Source organism: Chaetodon trifascialis, chromosome 12 (genome assembly GCF_039877785.1).
Source record: "Chaetodon trifascialis isolate fChaTrf1 chromosome 12, fChaTrf1.hap1, whole genome shotgun sequence".
Taxonomy (NCBI): domain Eukaryota; kingdom Metazoa; phylum Chordata; class Actinopteri; order Chaetodontiformes; family Chaetodontidae; genus Chaetodon; species Chaetodon trifascialis.
Genome location: NC_092067.1, coordinates 22,261,613 through 22,279,481, shown reverse-complemented (window position 1 = coordinate 22,279,481; position 17,869 = coordinate 22,261,613). Strand labels below are relative to the sequence as shown.

Below are 17,869 nucleotides of genomic sequence, written 5' to 3'. Positions count from 1 at the left end.
TGTAAGCTTGCTAGATCAAGATGTTTGCTATATGTAGGCAATACGATTGAGCTTTTGTGCTGCTGGTAGCTTCACATGCAGAGAAAGTTTCGCTGGCGTGTGCTTGCAGCCATTATCCATTGTGTTTTTCTGCAAAGCTTTATTCACATTGAACTGAATTGCAGTTCCACATTTTTGATATTAGCCTGGTTATAGCGGTCTGGTAACGACCCTCATTTGTAAGCTTTAAAATGCAAAACAAGCACTCAGCACAGGCCTGCATTACAAATTTATTTTGAAGTGATTCAGTTTGGGAGAATATTGTGTGGGATGTCTTTGCCTTCATTAGCATTTGTGCACAGCTCAAGTGACAGGTCTCAAGCAAAGTCACACGATGTTGGTGTCAGCCCCCATAAAGGCTGACTTCATTTGCTTTCCACTACAAAATATTCACTTCTGTCACCCAGCTTGAGAAGAAAAGTTTGTTTCCATGAGCAGCACAGCAGAATGGTTAATGTTTGGCATCTTTGTTCTGACATCATCTCTCCCTGCAGAGCGAGACAGGCTGGGGAGTAATGATCGCAGATATCTTCCCCCAGAGACTCGAGTCAGGGCCAACAGGTGGAGGCTGCGGTGCGATGCAGCCACTCACTAACTGTGCCCAGGCTGTCAGAGCTCCGTCACAAGAAAAATGATCCCCCCCTCCGCCGCTTGATGCCTGAGCTCCTCGTCTTGTCCTCGTTCAGCCAGCAGCTGATTGATGGGATGTCCTGCGGTCATAGCCGGCCTTGTTCGCTTGCAAACATGAACGAGCAGCAGGGAGTGTTGTGTTACTGCAGGTCCTTTCATGCCAGATAGGGTGTCACTCGCTCTTCTCCAACGTGTGCTCGCTCACTCCTCGCTGTCATGCTTCTTCTTTTACTCTCATGTCGCTTCGGTGTGACACAGCCATGCCCTCAACTGAACCAGCATCAGTGCAGACGTATCACATATTCTGTCCCTTCTCTGCTCGCAGGGAGCTTTTCTTTTGGGCTTTCTAAGCTAATATCGCTCACTGTAAAGACTCTACGCCTCAACTATTTTTGCCAGCAATAAAGAAAAATCAGGAACATGTCAATCAGTAGCGTACAGGCGGTGCCACTAATCCCACTCGCCAGCTGAATAATTCATGGTCAATTAGAGCTGAGAGGCAGAAGCTGTCTTTATGGCACAAGAGCATTTTCAATGATTCATTTCATGAGCTATGCAAGGGGTCTCTTAATTGTTGTTTACTGCTCACTACCCGACCACATGTTATTTTTATGCCATCGTGATTACTCCCGGCAGCGCTCAGAGTGCTTGGGAAATGAAGTCCATTAAGGGGTCCTGAGAGCCGTTTTCCTGTCAAGCGCCATGAAACGTTTCCAGGTTCAAACTTAACTGCCAAGCGAACTATAAATCTCGTCCAATCTGAAGTGTCAGGCAATGAGACGCACGAAGGGATGCAGGTGGTGTGTTTTTTTTATGGTTCTGCAGTGCAGTAAAAATACCTGCAGTGTTGTACAAATATTCAGTTTTAATAGGATCCCAGAAGAACAGTTTGAATGGCTGAAAAAGTGAAATGACATCAAAATCGCACGAGCACAGCTGACAGCTGACCAGCGCTGCAGACTGCAGGTTGACGGTGTCAGAAACGGAGCAGACTTGGCTTCCCTTTGAGCTGCACTGCGTTTTTTTTTTGTTTTTTTTTTCTGTTTGTTTGTTTGACTGTGGCAAAGAGAGAAAGTGAGAGGACTGAACGCCTGAGGTGACTGCTGACACAGTCTGACAAGCTGTAAAAGCACAGTCTGAATTCTTGTGTGACAGACGACTCCTTTGACTAAAATAGGCAGCTGGATCTGAGAATAGCACCGCTGCCCTCCAGTGTTTTTCTGACACCTCGTACATTCACTCTGACACACCTGCTTATCAAAGCGTCGTGTGCGTGCGTGCGAGTATCAAACACGCACACACCCGTGTCAGACATTCACGCAAACACCTAAACCTCGCCTCTGGTCATTTCGCCCCCGGCCTGAGGGATGCCGCGAGGCGCTGCACACAAACTCTGAAATCAATGAGAAATTCAGAGCGTCACAGCATCACACTGATGTTTGTTCTCTTAAATCCAACAAATTGAAGCTCACACTGCGTTTGCACTTCAGTGTCTTTGCATTGAACCTGCGAGGGCAACACTGGAGCTCATTTTGTAGTAGATTTACCTCAAATCTTAATATGCCTCCAGTGTGATGCCTTTCTTTTTCTTCACATTCCACGCTAATAAACGAGCTGGGCCTTTGTCGTTCACTTAAGGGACTGTTTTCCTCCTTCAGTAATTCCTGATAAGTGAAGTAAGACCCTGGAGAATTCTGGCAGCACCGTGTTTCCATGAGATGTCATTTGGCCGTGCAGCGCTCGCACCTTCTTTCCACTGAACTCACTCATCTGACAGTAATTCGGTTCAGCGGCTTTAAAGTAACGGGGACAACAAAGAGACTGTGTGTGTGTATTTGTTTGAGAGAGAGAAGGCACACACACGTTCTTGTGGCCTCTGTGGTATTTCTAGTGACTGATCGCAGCTCTCATTACCACTTGTTGGTGTTTAGCTCTGTTGACACCTGTTAGATGTGACAGAGGTGAGTTTTAGCTTCTGTTAGGGTTGAATAGCCAGAGGCTGCTTGTGTGTGTGTGCGTGTGTGTGTTTACATACTCCTTGCAGTTTTGATTGTGTAACACACACACACAGTATAAATCGTTTTCTTCCTCTTTCTCTTCTGCTATCGACTCCACAGTAACTCTGAGCCTCTGTTTGCATTTCATTATAGGCTCCTAAGAGTCTCTTATTAAGGCGCAGACTTCCACAGCTGACCATGCAAGCTGTGCAAGTGAAGATTCAGTAATGTCACTCGAGGCTGGCGAATGTCGAAACTGTTGGGAAGTCACATTCTATTAATTGTGTTTACACCAGAATTTGACTGTCAGTGTGCATTTTTAGCATTTCGATTTAGCTATTAGACCACATTGAAATTACTTGCAGTAATAGCTGTTGCATTTAGATTATGTAAACATGCTGTGACTTTAGTGAACCCAGATGGTTCAAATGAAACCACATTAATTTAATAAACAACAGACACATAACGCAACTCTTACTGGGAAGAAGCCAGAGCTGTTTTCCACCTTCTTTTCTCGTTTCCACGATTAATAAAATTCCTTTTAATAACAATCAGGTTAATATTTGTAATGAGTTTAATTCACTGCTTATATTTGGCGTCCAGCACCAAACAAGAGCCGAGCATGTATTTAAAAGGTGTTGATTTAATTTCTACTTTGCCAACAAGTTTCACTGCAGCTTAATTTCAGATCTGTCGTTGTTGTTGGCCGTGACTTCTCTCCTCTGTGGCTGGTAGCCTCACCTTGGCAGCCACAATCCAGCTCGCTGCTGCACATGAAACACTTCACTCACACAGCAAGTGAAATATGCACCACAGGTCTCTGAACAGCACTGAAAAGCCCATTTAATGCAGAAGGGGGGATTTCTGCATGTACAGTGAGGGTCATAGATAGTGGCAGTCGGGGGTTCTTTGCAGGCTGCTGACCTGCAGGTCTTTGTTTTTCCTGGTTTGTTAAAGTTCCACACATGGCTTCAGGTAAACAGGAGTTTTGGCTCAATAACTGCAGGGAGGGACAAAACCTCTACAGGACACCAGCCCGTGATAAGCGCTGATTTATCATCCAGCGTATTTGTTTTTAAATGTGAAATTAACTTGTGTGTTAATCTCTAAACGAGCTTCTCTCCGGAATTTCCCCTGCACATGAAAACACTTTTTTTTTTTGCCCCCCCTCCCCCCCCCCCCCCCCCCCATCGCAGCCCGACCGTTTGGTGGAAGGAATCCTGCCACAACACACCGCTGAGGTCTCCACCTGCGGCGCAGTGAGATGAAGTCTTAAGAAACAACCACTCTCTGTCCCTCCTTGGCCTGGCGCCTCCACCTGGCAGCACCGACTTGGCTGCGAAGCACATGGTGGTCACTACAGCCACCACGGAGGTGCACTGACACACTCACTGCTCACCTCTGTCAAGTCTGCCCGGCAACAACAGCTACAACAATGAGCTCTCACACTCGATCAGGTAAGATGAAGAAAAGCATGTTGTTTTTCACTTTCTGCGCATGGCGTTGCTTTGACACAGAAAACCCTGCTGCTGTTAGAATAAAAAAATGCTTGTCAGTAGGAATTATCATTGTGATCATGTGTGCTAAATTTGCGTGATGTAAATGTATACATTTATTTGTTTGTGATGACAATTATGCAATTATATTATTAATGCAGTTTGTTTAGTTTTTGGTTTATATGCCGAAATGCACTGATGATGAGTTTCATTCTGGATGCCTTTGAGAACCAGAACAAGGCTGCTTTTAAACCGAACATCCAAACCCATTTTAACATGCGATAAGTTAATGCTGGAGTGATGGAAAACAGCAAAGTAAAACTCTGCTTCTGGCGACATGTACTTCTTGGATGTAGTTGATGGTTTGGTTACACCTTGGTGAACAAACAAACTTGCTGTTTTGATTTGGCGTTTTCCACAGGGCTTCAATCTTCTGAAGATTGTGTGATTTAACATGGTTGATCTGACAGTCGCTAAAACCGCTAACTCCAGCGTGCAGCATTGTTTAAACAGCAATTACACAGCGGTGTCTAGGAGAGGGCAAATGTTTATCCAAGTGTATTTTTTGTGGTTGGTTTAATTGATTTGCACTCACGTTCGTACGAGGAAAACAATGCTGTCTGGAAGACAAACTGATGCAGCAAAGTGTTACTGCAGGTATGAAATTCAGTTATTTACTGAGGTTCTGAAGTGGGTGTAAAGCTGTTACTTTCAGCTAAATGTCAGTTTAATTTTCCAACCCTGCTGAATTAGTGTTTTAATTTGCAGGGTGCAAAAATGAATTGTTTTGTCTTTTGCACCAAGCAAACTTTGCAAGTCAGCTCTCTGTAGTCAGCATGCACACTGAGACGTGGACACATCGAACATGGATTCTGTAGCCACGCAGTCACGAGTCAGGTGATGGAAGTGAGGTAGCAGCGTGTCCTCGCTGATATGGAGCAAAGCAGAGCTGTTTGTTTGTGGAAAGTGTCACGGCTAAATTTAGCAGCACAGAAACTTGCTGTAGCACCTGTGTGAGAGAGAAAAGAGTGGAAAAGGAGGAGTTTGGTGCAAGTGACTGTTTTGTTTTTGTTGCGGTAACAGAATGCTCGACCAGCCTTCACCAGATAGATGGGGTGTACTGCATGTCCTTTTTTTGCTGCTTTGCTTGTACGCACGCCTTCATTGTGCCTATGAGAGCAGCAGCAGGCCGGTTTGTTTTTACCTGCAACCTATATTGGCTTCATTGGGAAGTTGGAATAAGTCATTTTTTATGTTTCGCCCTTGGCTTCATACTGTGTGTCACTGATGTAGTTACCGGGTCAGCTCGAGTTTGTTGGTAACATCGATCTCGGCATCTTTGTGATTCTTTCAGATGAAGCGCGTGTTGCTTCCCGGGCATCTCCTGGTCATGTGGGAGCGAAGCTGTTGTTCGGCCTGTGCAGTGTTGATGGACTTACAGAAAGGCAGTGATCCACAAATTCAAGTTTTAAGTCGTTTGTTTCATATCAATTTTTGAAATCCCTCTTCAGACTTATGGACACAAAAGGACAGTGACTGATGAGCAGTGCTGCCAGATTCCTATGAATTCTGTGTGGAAGCATTTCATAACGTGAAGATTAATCCATAGAAAATATTCATGTCTGCTAAGGAACTCCCCGCATTCATGACACTCATAAGGTTGTTTTCAGGTCATGAATTATATTTCACAGTGAGTTTGTCTTTGCATGCTCAAAAATGGAGACCCTGGTGTGCTTGACGTCAACCAATGGGGGCTTCCCATGTGGTCTACTAAAAAAAAAAAAACCCCTTTTCTTAAATCACAACTATGGTGCAGATCTGGCTTTTCCCCTTTGTCAGCTGCAGACCAAAGTGGACAAAAGGCCACTTGTGTCCTCCTTTACCCATCATGCTTTGGCTCTCTTGGTCGTGCTCGATGCAATGACGTCACAGCCATTGTTCAGTTGTTGTGGTGCTGTTGGTCCTGTGTGGCACAATGTGGGTTGCTGGCATCACCGGCTCTTCTCTTGAAGAGATGGTTCGTGTCGGAGAGGATGTTTCAGGCCGTTCGGATAGCTGCGATTTTTTTTTCTTCTTCTTCCTTTTATTTAAATACATCATGTTACGTAAGTGGAACCATGGAGTGGGGCATTATTTCCCTTTTTATTTTCCTCCTATTCACATCATTTCCACTCTCTGTCTACTCCCAGTTCTCACAAGTGTTTTCCTGTATTTGAAAGTTACTAAAATAACTTTAAAGTGTCGGATTATAATCTTACTGTTGTCAGTGTTGAGGTATGCTTGTCAACCTCCTGGTTTTTTCATAGCCTTCATCTGACTTGTTGTGCTTCCGTCGCCAGAAATCGACTTGGAGCGATGGAAATTAGTCCCAACCTGAATCCACAGTTGCTGTCAGTGTGAGCGCGGCACAGGTTTCATCTCATTTGGACCGTTTCAATGAAAGAGGGAGCCGTTTTTACTCACTCGCACCGTGTTCGTTTAACGGATAAATATAATCCCCCTTTTGGAAGTCAGATTTCCCATGATTCATAACGAAGCCAAATTTTCCATACGGAACTGTAGCACCAAATATTAGGTGAGGGGCCGCTCTGTTGAAATTCTGCATTAAGCCAAAACATTTTGACTGCCAGACTTTTCAGCACCTCGAGGAGCTCTGAAATTAAGAATGAAGCTTTCAGTCCTCACTTTCACCTCCTGTTAGCAGTCCATTTTCCCCTTGTCGCCCTCCTGTCTGTGCAGTATTGCTAAGCCCTTTTCCATATATGACAGATCATCATTTCCCATTCTCAAACCACCATTTCAGAGCACTGAAGGGCCCTTTGTCTGACTTAAACTTGGGTGGCAAAGGCTGGCATGTTGACATGCTACTTGGCATTTTGGAGCAGGGTTTATGGCCTTGGAGCCAGAGCTAGAACACACACACAGACAAACTCTCTCATCCCAACAAGACCCACCCCTCCGCTTTCCAGCGGCAGTAATCGGTGGCAGGTCCTGGCTGAGGGGGATCTTGCGTCAATAAATCGTCATGCAGAGCGACTCCCCTGCCTGGAACACAAACAGAGAGAGGGGCCGTCTGCTGCTGGAGGCCTTGTACAGCTTGTTAAAACCCTCTGAGGCCTGTACAGTCTGACCGAAAAGAAAGCTCATGCTGGGTTTAGTAGATGTTGGTATTGTTTACCGGTCTAAATTGGTGTTTTACTTCTTGGAGTGATCCCAGCCTCTTCATCCTGCCCTTTCCATGATCATATAGTTGTTGCTGGGTGATAGTTGTGTTTTAAGTAAGTTAAGTTTGTTTAGTTTAGCATCTTTCACAGAGCAAGAGTGCTTCAGAAGAGTAAAAATGGTTAAAAATTAGACAAAAAAAAAAAAAAAAACACTTAAAAGGACAAAGTCCAGTTTTACAACATGAAGCTGCCTTTTAAAAGCCTCAGTAGACACTGCAGTCAATAGGAAGAGTGCTCCACAGTGTCTGAGCCACTTCACCTTTTGTTTTCTGTCAAGCACGTGGGACAACCGCTAGTCTCTGGAGAGAAGACACAAGTGACCTGCTGGTGAAATAAGGATGGAGCAGGTCAGAGATGTGTACAGGTGCCTGACCATGTGGGGCTCTATATGTGGAAACGAATCCTTTACTGTTGGAAAGCCGCCAGAAAGACATTCAGATAAGCTGCAGTCTGGAGAGAATCTGCCATTTATTCTTGCCTACTTGTGTGTTTGCAGAGTGAGAATGCACACTTTTCCCGTGTGCATATAACCACAGATAGATGAATGTCTCTTTGGACTTATTTGCTGCACAGATGTGCGATCACCGTTCCATCCTGTGAATACATTTCGTTAACATTTGCATGTGCGCTCTCATCCATCTCGCCATCCTAAGATTAATTCACACCCTTCACCGACATGCGTGCGACTGAAAGAGCAGAGTCTGCAGCAGTCAGGGTGTGGACGAGAGGAAACGCATTACCTTAACTTCCAGGTTTTCAGATTAGCACGTCGGTATGTGGGGAGTTGCAGTTGTCTCGCTGTCAGTCGCTGCAGCAGTGCAGTGTGGAGGTACAGGGAGGGGGCAGCTGCGAGGAGCTGCTTTTTAAAATAAACACAAGAATCGCACCTCCTCACTTTTCTGAGTCTCATTCAGTCCGCTGATCCACGGCAGATGGTTGTGAATTATTCATGTCAGATTTTTGGGACGAGCACGGCCATGTGTAGATTTTATCCCAGAGATTATTCAGTACCAGAGACGAGAGGCGCGGTGATTGAGAGGGCTGACAGCACAGTAAGTGCTTTTCAAGAGAGGGTGGAGTGTAAACATCTGATGCCAGATAAAACTGTTGTTGTTTTCTCTCCATTGTGACGCTGCAGCGTCTTTACGCAGGATTAAAGTTCCTTCTTTTGCAGCTGTGGCAGTAACTGTTTTTTTCATCATTGATTTTGTGGCCATGTCTTGTTCTACAACCTTGATTCCAAAAAGCTGCGATGCTGTGTAGACCAGAATAAAATAAAAACAGACTGCATTCATTTACAAATGAACTGTGTTTACCTACAACGGTCTTACCAAGTGTCCCCGAGCCCGTGGAGTAACATCCTTTATCCAATCTTGTGTTCACAAAGTGGTGAAACTCGCTCCATCCTCGCTTGTGAACGACAATGCCCCTTTCATACCTAATCATGATACTCTCACCTGTTACCAATGAACATGTTTACCTGTGGAATGTTCAAACAGGTGTTTTTGGAGCGTTCCACATCTTTCCCAGTCTTTAGTTGCTCTTGTCCCAACTTGTTTGAAACATGTTGCCGCATCAGAATAAGCAGATATTTACATAAATCAATGAAGTTGATGAGGTAACACATTCAATATATTGTCTTTGTGCTGTTTTCAGTATTTGTCCAAAAGGATTCACAAATGATCCCATTTGGTTATGCTGATCCACAAATGCAGGCATGTCATTTCTAAGCTTTTCCGGTGACACTTCTTCCTGTCAGATATGAAGCAAATGTTTTGGACTCTCGCGTTCGGGTTCAGGTTTTTCCTTTAAAGTGCGTATCAGAAGGACCTGAGCTCGCGTGAAGTAAAAGTGTGTATTGAGTAACCAAATTTAAGCTGAAGCTTTAGATTTAGAGGTAATCAGAGTCAGCTGCCGTATAGTTTAGCCTCCTGCTTCTGCAGTAGGAGTGTTTTTTAATTCTCTCGCTTGCCCTTCCTTCTCTTCTGTCACTCTAATTTCCTATCTGTCTTTTTTTCTCTCTCTGTCTCTCAGTTTTAATCAGTGACTGTAATAAGGACTCGCAGTGGGAGCTATCAAAAGCCTGCAGTTGTGGATTAGAAGAGAGTGGCTAGTGTCTGGGCCAGGCCACTAGAAAGTGAAGCATAATCTTCAAAAAGGGAGCTTAACCCCTGCTGACCCCCGCGGATGATTCCTCATTTACAGGGGCCATCGTCACAGGGAAAAGGCTCCGGGTGTTAATTGATATGTTTTAGTCTGAACTGTTGGAAAGTTGTCTAAAGATGACTAAAGTCAACCAAAGCAAGCAGCAAAAAGAAGTTATTTGAGAAGTGTTTAGGGAGCGTGAGGCTGTTCACTGATGTGTTTGCTTTCAGTCACCGCTCATAGTCACCACTGCTATCTAGCGATTGTCCAAAGAGCCAGAGGGACACAATAGCAGTCCCTCCTATCTGCGTTTGATGCATTCGAGGACTGCAGAAATGTTATTGTTCTCATTTATCCTTGGCTCTGCAAAAAATGTCCCTCAATGGAAAGATGGATGGGAGTGACAGTTGAACCAGGCTAAACAGAAGCCTTTTTAAGAGAACAATGGAAGCTGCTGTGGAGAAATAAGATTACCGCCTCATTATTGTCTTCCTCTCCACAGTTTTCCAGAATTTGCCATTCAAGTAATCTCATTGCCAGATGAAACAAGTGTGCAATTTAGCCTTGGAGGAATTTATTAAGCATTCAAAGCTTCGCTTCTGCCGGAAGAGAAGCTTAGAATTGTTCTTTCAAATAAACAAAGATCCACCAATCTTCTTTTTGTTCTTTCACTATGAAGTATTCAATCATTTTATGGTTGCTTTGGTGGCTAAATTAGGCAATACGGTGTTGGATTTTCACATTTCTTTTTTATCTTTACTGTCTTCTGTGTTTGCTCTGGCTGACTTTCAGCAGGCACGTCAGTAAAGTGAGTTGCCTTGAAGCTTTAACACGCCACATGTGCTTCTGCTTTGCAGGAAAGACATGCAGTCACAACTCAGTGAGTTTAATAGCCACGACGAAAGTATGATTGTAACTTAATACGCCCCAAGACAAGCATGCATTTGTTTTTGAGCTGACACCGTACACAGATACAGCAGTTATTGGTGGCTGACAGTACAACACAGCCCAGATGTCCAGTGTGCAGTAAATATGGAGATTAAGAACATGCAAGACCTTGAAGATTAACCCATAAGGATCCACATCTGCTACTAAGCTCAGAGTGAAACGCAAGAGGTCAAACTCACTCTCTCATGCCTACGAGTCCTCTGTGCAGCAAACAACTCTGGTGTAGTAGGATGCAGAATCCCTGCATTGCTGTATTTCCCATCTGGCTTTGAGGTCCAGTCCGCTGTATGGGTTCAACAGGGGACAGCGGAGAAGAGGGAGGCGGGTCAGGTGGGTCTCTGAGGATGTAATCCTCCTGCTTCTATGAACAAAACAAAATCAAAAGTTCCCAGCAGTTACACAATCCCTGTTAGGAAGGGCTCAGTGCACCCTGGGTCTCCCAGGGCAGAATGAACTTTTCCAGGCACTAATCTCAGGATAAGCTCTGAAACAGAGGCCTTCAAACTCTGCTGTGTGCTGCACTGTGCTAAAAATGCATGAAATGCCCCATGGAGCTGTTGTGTTTGCTACAGTTGGCATTCGCTGCAGATTTGTACTCACGGTGCTAATGTGCTGATTTAGAGATTCAGGTCCTGCCCTTCAGGAAAGTTGTTCAAAAACAGAAAAAGTGGCATCTTGAACCTTGTAATACTCTCAGAAACAGTTCTACGCCTTTCAGACTGACTGAGTTACATGGGTTTATAATCAATTACAGTCACTCACCCCACCCTCCTCCACACCACCGGAGACCGCAATACACAGCCCAACCTAACCAAGCCGAGAACACTCTCTTCTCCGCTCAAGCTTGGTTTTTTTACTGCTGGGATTTCATGAACAAGTGTTCCTAATAAGGATGGTAATTTAATGTCGCCTAAGGTTAAATCAAATTTGACTGACTACCCAACTCATGCAGAAGAGTGAGAGCAGAAGGAGCAATCCAAAGATAAAGAAAGGAAGAGTCAACTGAGTGCAGACAGAACTGAAACTTTTCTTTATCTTACGTAATGTAAAGTCTGTCGTTTGGATGGAGAGTCTGTGGAAACACACATGCAGACTCGAGTCTTTGAACTGTGGGAACAAGAGATTAACGTGTAAGTGAATCAATCAGCTGCAGCTTGAAGCACATCCAGTGGATCGATGAACGAGTGTCTCCTTTATTAGGTTAAAGTTTACACAAGGAAATATGTTTTCGACGTGCAACAGTAGCTCACACAGACTGCTGTTTCTTCTTCGCTGTCTGAAGTCAGATAATCTCATTGAATCTATGTGACATAAAACATCTCTTCAGCTGTCAAACAGAGTGATCAGGACAGGGGGCAGTCATTCCCTCTGGTCCTTTTTAACCTGGTGGACATGCAGTGTTGTCTTCACCATAGCAGAGAGATTAAAAACATAATTAGACCAAAAGCACACAATTCTTACAGCGAGTTAACAAATCATCCAATTAAATATCATGCAGACTGACCAGCGAGAGGTACTTCATCCCCTGTAGTTGTACTTTTTTAATTTTTTGCCACACAGTAGTCAATGATCAAATGAAAGAGTAGCTGCTGCTGCTGCTGCTTTGGTTGAAGTGCCCTGCTGAACTCAAACAATTAAAAAACTAGTTATTATTATATTACTGGTATAATTTATTGTTATTATTGACTGTTGTTTGCTTGCTGTCGATATCATGAATTAGAACTGTTGGCCTGTTGGCCGCAGAGTAAAACAGTAAAAAAACTAATTTTCATGGGGTGAAAATGGGTGTTTTTGACAGCAGGCACACTGGATCGCCACCGTCACAACAAACATAGGGATCCAGTGGCCAGTCTCGGTTAGGCGTCAGCGTCAAATACTTAAAGCTCAAAGCGGCATCCTTGCTGATACCTGGATGGTCATTTGCGACATATCTATGGTTATCTTATGGTTATGAGACCTCCTCTCATCTCTTTGTCCTGTCAGGAGCCGGTGTCTGTGTGCCCAGCACCAGCAGGCAGCAGTAGGGTGCTGTGGATTGGCTCCACCATGCTAATGACTCTGCTTTAGAAAGGCTGCCTTTGCTCTGGGCCCACCCAGAAGATCGTGATTGGCCCTGACCCTGACCCCCCCCCCCCCATCTGCTTGGTTCTATCACTAAGCAATGCCGCAATCCAACATGGAACCGTCGTGGACATTAACTTTAATGGACAGCACTACACCACCAGGTCTCCAAATAACTGTTGAAATTCAGAGACTCGTCCTAATATGCCCCAAGCTGCGTACGACTAGTTTGCCTGAGGACGAGGATTTTAATCCAGGAGTTTTCTGGGTTTATAACTCGGATTCATCTGGGGAAATCAGGGTTGTTAAAGTGGACGTATTATGTTCCTCACTCAGAGGCTTCGACTCAGCAAGGCTTTTGAACTCCTCCTGCTCCGCTGGAGCTGCTCAGCTGCCAACGGTAGACTCCTGTGGTTGTACTTGGCAGCTCGCATGTGTGAATGTGTGTAATTTGAAGGCCTTTTTTTTTTTGAAAATGCTATCCTGCTCGGTAAACAGTCCTTAAATGAATAACGGTTAAGATCCCTTCTCTCTGCATTATAGCATTAAGAAAACAGGAGCGACCCTCAGGTTTTGACGCATTTCTTTGTTTCTTTTAAGTCCTGGTTGGGCGTTTTTCCTCTCCTGTTTTCTTCACAGATTTTTGTGATTTTGTTTTTCTTTGCACGTGTGTCTCACCTCCAGTGTAATAAACATGAAAAAAAACTTTCATTCAGCTGCAGCATTAGCACAACGTTAGCAGTGACCTACAGTATACGAGCCCCAATGTTTTGGCTAAACACGCTTGGTATTTTGGGTGTGCAAAATGTCAAGTCTGTGTCCCGGGTGTATTTAGCCTCTGAGAGTGAACTACAAAGACCTCTGAACTTTTTCACAGTCAAGTTAATAAGAAATTCCTCAGACACACGAGGAGATAGGCTCATCTATAGCATTTTATATCTGTTCTTGAGACCCTGTTCAGAGAGAGAGGAAGCCGGAGTAGAGAAACACAGGAGGATAAAAGCTCCAGTGGAGTTTGGTCTGAGGTCTGTAAATTTCAGAGCAGGAGATAAAACCACTCTGCTCCCTTTGGCCTTGGTGGTTCCTTGAAATTAAATTAAAATGAATTAAGACGTCCACTTTTCTCATTGTTAGTTGGCCACTATTTGACATTAAAAAGACTAATTTCAAGTGTTATCGGCTGCAGCTAATTAAGTTTAATTCCATAAGTTACCCCTAGGATAACAAATGAAACTCATGGATAATGCAGGAGAGTGTTTTTGTTTCTTAGGCTCAAACAAATGTTTCCTTAGTCAAAGAAGTAATACTAATACAAAAGCTAGCAGCCTGCCTGTGGTTCACAGAGACCAGCACAGTGGTGAATGTTTCCTCAGGAAACAAACTGATTCTGTGACCTCATCTTCAGACAAGTTGTAAGCAGCTGGAGAAGTGGCTTGTGATCGCTCACCAGCCAAAAAACAATGATAGTCTATGTGAACGCTCACTAGCCCTTCGGCCGGCGGACGCAGGTTACTTTTGCAGCCCGGCTGGGGAATAATGAACAGTACTTCTCTTCAGTCTCCCCGCTAAACCTTTTAAACACATCGCATTCAGATTTTAGTAGTGTCAACTTCTGCTCTCCGAGGCTGGGAGCTGTGAAGCAGCTCATGTAGCCTGTCTGTGAATCCAGCGTTAGCACAGGCAGCTACAGTGTATCGCAGTCAGCAGCACCATTTACAGTTTGTCAGTTTGTGTGATGTGACTTGCTGATAAATTGTCACAGTTACCAGAAGTGGGCAGCATATACTCCAGCAACTGATGGATGCACTGCTACTTTTGAACAACATATTTATCATAAAGTCATGAGAATATGAAATAGAACACATTACCGTCCAGTATGGCTACACACCTAAAGAAGGTGTTAGCGTACCACCGTTCCCAGCAGCCTACGTGACGGATTTGCAGTGGTGCACCCAGGAACCCTGCCGTAGAAATCTATGCAAGATCACCGAGTTCAGCAGCACTCATCATCAGTCAAATTGCATGAAACCAAGGTTTGTCGTCCTCCCACATTTGTAATTTACCAGACTTCTCTTTCAGCCATTTGCATAACATAGCAAGCTCATTACTTCAGCCTTCAGGAGCAGTAGCCTATTAGATAAATGAAACACCAAGGGTATGCTGTGGATTTGCTGTTGGCTAGATAAATGAGCTGGTGTGAGCATGCTAGTTGAGTCAGAATATTGCTCACTGTGACCTGTGGTTTTGGAAGCTCATCACCAAAGTTAAATGTCAAAAAGGTTCGGATCTCGCCGGCTTTGCTCCTTCTCTCTGTCAGCATGTTACTTCGGTTTTTCTGCTGTAGTGTTGGACCTAGTTGTTACCCGGCAGTGGGGAGGTTGTATAGATGGAGTGAAACTGGGCATTGCTGAAATAAAAGTTTGGTGAGATGGTACATTTAGATTTTAGATAGCGTCCACTCTTCTCTCGCTGCTGTCACTCCCTCTGCACCTCACTGGAATCTCAGCGATGGTTATCTCATGCTGAACTATCTGTTCGGTTCACTATCTGTTACTGTCACGCTGACTCTGATTTTGTCTTTTGTGTCAGCGTCTATCAGGCTCACTGTCATTATCACACGATTGCACTGGGAGCTGACGCTCTAATGAGCATCCGTGCAATGGCAAGCCACACAGCAAGCGTTTCATGGAATCGCAGGGGAAGATGCTGACACATCGTGTAATACACGCAAACACCGGTCTTTCCGTGGGAAGGATTATTTGACCTGACAGAGATGCACCTCTAAAGGGGTGCGTGGACTGAACAATCAGATAGTTTGCAGCAAACACGCAGGGTGCAGAAAGCAACACTTGGACGCTGGAGGTTGCCAGCGCCTTTTATTGGTGGTTATCTAATCACTCAATTGTATGTCTGCTCATTTCAAGATAAATGTACTGTATTGCTCTCGTCTCATGCACTCAGACTTTTTGCTTGTGCTTAAGAGATTTCAACCCAAACCCTTTTATTGATTTCAAAGCACTGATGGCACTGTTGCTGTTGAAATTCACCAGCCAGAGTATCTTATAAACATCTTAGGACTCTTTTTTTAAACACCTTGATAGTCTGCTTTACAGCTCGCAAACTATTGGTGTGAATATAAAAAAAAAGCATGTTTGCCTCATCAGCCCTTTCATCTCCAGATTTTCCTTCAGAAAAAAGCTTTTATAATACAAAGAGGGAGTTTAACCAAATTAGTTGCAAGATATTGCTATGCTGTGAAGGTTTAGTCATCATAACGCTGCATGGCAGATGGGTCCTACCAAGTTTTAAAATTATACATTAGTTGATGCATGACTAACTGCATGCATGCATCATTTTGTTGCACTGTCATGGATACTGGGCATGAGGCCAAACCCAAGCTAAAACAGACCAGTGGCATATCTGTTCAATGCAAAAGCTCCATTTGAGAGGCGTTTGTGTGTAACATGTTAAAATTCAAAATACACTGACTTGATGTTCTGCATTTTCACATTCTGCGTTGTAAACCAGCGTATCTTAATGATGACGCCGAAGGAGCAGAGTTTGCTCAGCACCAAAGAAGGAATGTCAGACTCTATAGGTGGAAGGTAATGCAGCGTGAAGATTATTAGCGACTGGACAGAGAAGAAGGAAGGATGGCTATGTTTTTGATCTATTTATAGACACTATTAATAGACACAATTTGTCCATCCCCTCAAGTGTTTTCCTCTCTCGCAAAGTTATTCACACATTCATTTTGAGAACAGAGGGCACTTTGTTGCAAGCACGGAGCTAAAGGGGCCCCTATCCCCTTTTGTCTACAACAGACACACAGCCTCATGTCAAAACACAAGTAAACAAACCGCATCAGAGTACACGCTCAGCAGAGGAAGTTACTACTGTGTTCATGGTTATGGTTTTTTAGCAAAGAAGCCATTTAAGTGCATTATACTTGCATTCTACCTGGTCTTAATTTCATGCTTCAGATGAGAATAATCAGGGCTCCTGAGGGTTTTTGACCGCTGCTGCCCTGCGTGACAGCAAACCTGGACCTGGACTTCTGCTTTAAGCTCCTCATGTGTCATCCTCGGTCTGCTCACTGATGTTATGATCTCTCTGTTACGTCCACAGAGGATCAAGGCAGCCTGTTACATTACTCAATGAATCAAAGACCTGTATTAAGGCTGACAGTGATCTAAAAGCAGTCCGTGATTGCAGTGCCTGAATGATGTAATCACCCAGACCTGACTGACCTCTGTAATGTCACTTAATGTGCCGTTAATACACAGTGTTGTTGCTGTTTTTGATGGATTTACTGTCAACATGCCAGAGAGTCCTAATATTTACATTTAATGCTATTTAGTCATACATGAATTGGCCATAAAATATATATATTTTTAATGTTTTAAAGCATATTAGTATAAAATATCTCACCAAAGATTGGGGTGGTGGGCATGAATTTCTGTGCAGACGTTCATGGTCCCCAGAGAATGAGTCCCACTGACTTTGGTGATCTCGTGTTTTATGTGTGAAACCAAGTTGTGAACTGAAGTTTTGTTGCACTCTGTGAAAACCGAGTGCCTCCTCAGGCCGTCTGCTGCAGTTTAATGTTGAAAAGCACTGCTTTTTGTCATGTGGATGAGTTTATCACTAAGGTTGCTGCGTTTCACGTGGCTCACTCGCTGGTGCTTTGTTCACGGGCAGTGGAAAGCACTGCACGGACTGGGGTTTGAACCTGCACTCTTAGAGCTCCGAGATGAGCCTGTGGAACCAATCTGCTAATATTCTGGCCAGAGGAAGAGCAAACCTCTATCTCCACTGGCAAAGGTCAGGCTGAACGTAGGCCCCCGTTATTGAAGGCCCTTTTGTCAACATGACCACAATAAACAAGCGAGCCATTCTCAGCTCTGCTCTAGTGTGCTTATCCTGCATGAAAACAAGCGTGACTATTTTAATTGTAATTAGAGGGAGAAATTGGTGTAGGGACTGAGCCAATCATAGAAAGCGAATGTGTGTGTGTGTGTGTGTTTGCGGTTCAGTGCGTGTCTGTTTGTCTATGATGATATACTCCTCGTATGCTTGTCCAGGGCAAGCACAATCACAGGCCCTTTCATGTCTCCCATTTATGTGAATAGTGAGGCTGTCGTGATTGACAGTTTATGAAATGGCGCTTTAAAATCTACCAGTCAAAGGCCGTAATTGTAGCATGTTTAGTCATACTGTGAATACATTAGTTAGTGTGAGAGCGTTCCAGAGAGGTTTATTCTACCTTTATTCAGTCACTGCTTCATTAGTATGACTCACATCCTGACATTTCATTGCCTGTGTGTCA

The 17,869-nt window shown here is 44.1% G+C and overlaps 1 protein-coding gene across 1 annotated transcript in view; it reads left to right on the top strand.

The window, feature by feature from the left end:
* The window catches only part of hdac4 (histone deacetylase 4), a 130,273-nt gene that overhangs the window by 7,709 nt on the left and 104,695 nt on the right, over positions 1-17,869 (top strand). Inside the window, exon 2 of the mRNA XM_070975415.1 lies at positions 3,863-4,123. Within this exon, the coding sequence (XP_070831516.1) occupies positions 4,102-4,123 (22 nt within the window). The 5' untranslated portion in view covers positions 3,863-4,101. The remainder of the gene's footprint in view (positions 1-3,862; positions 4,124-17,869) is intronic.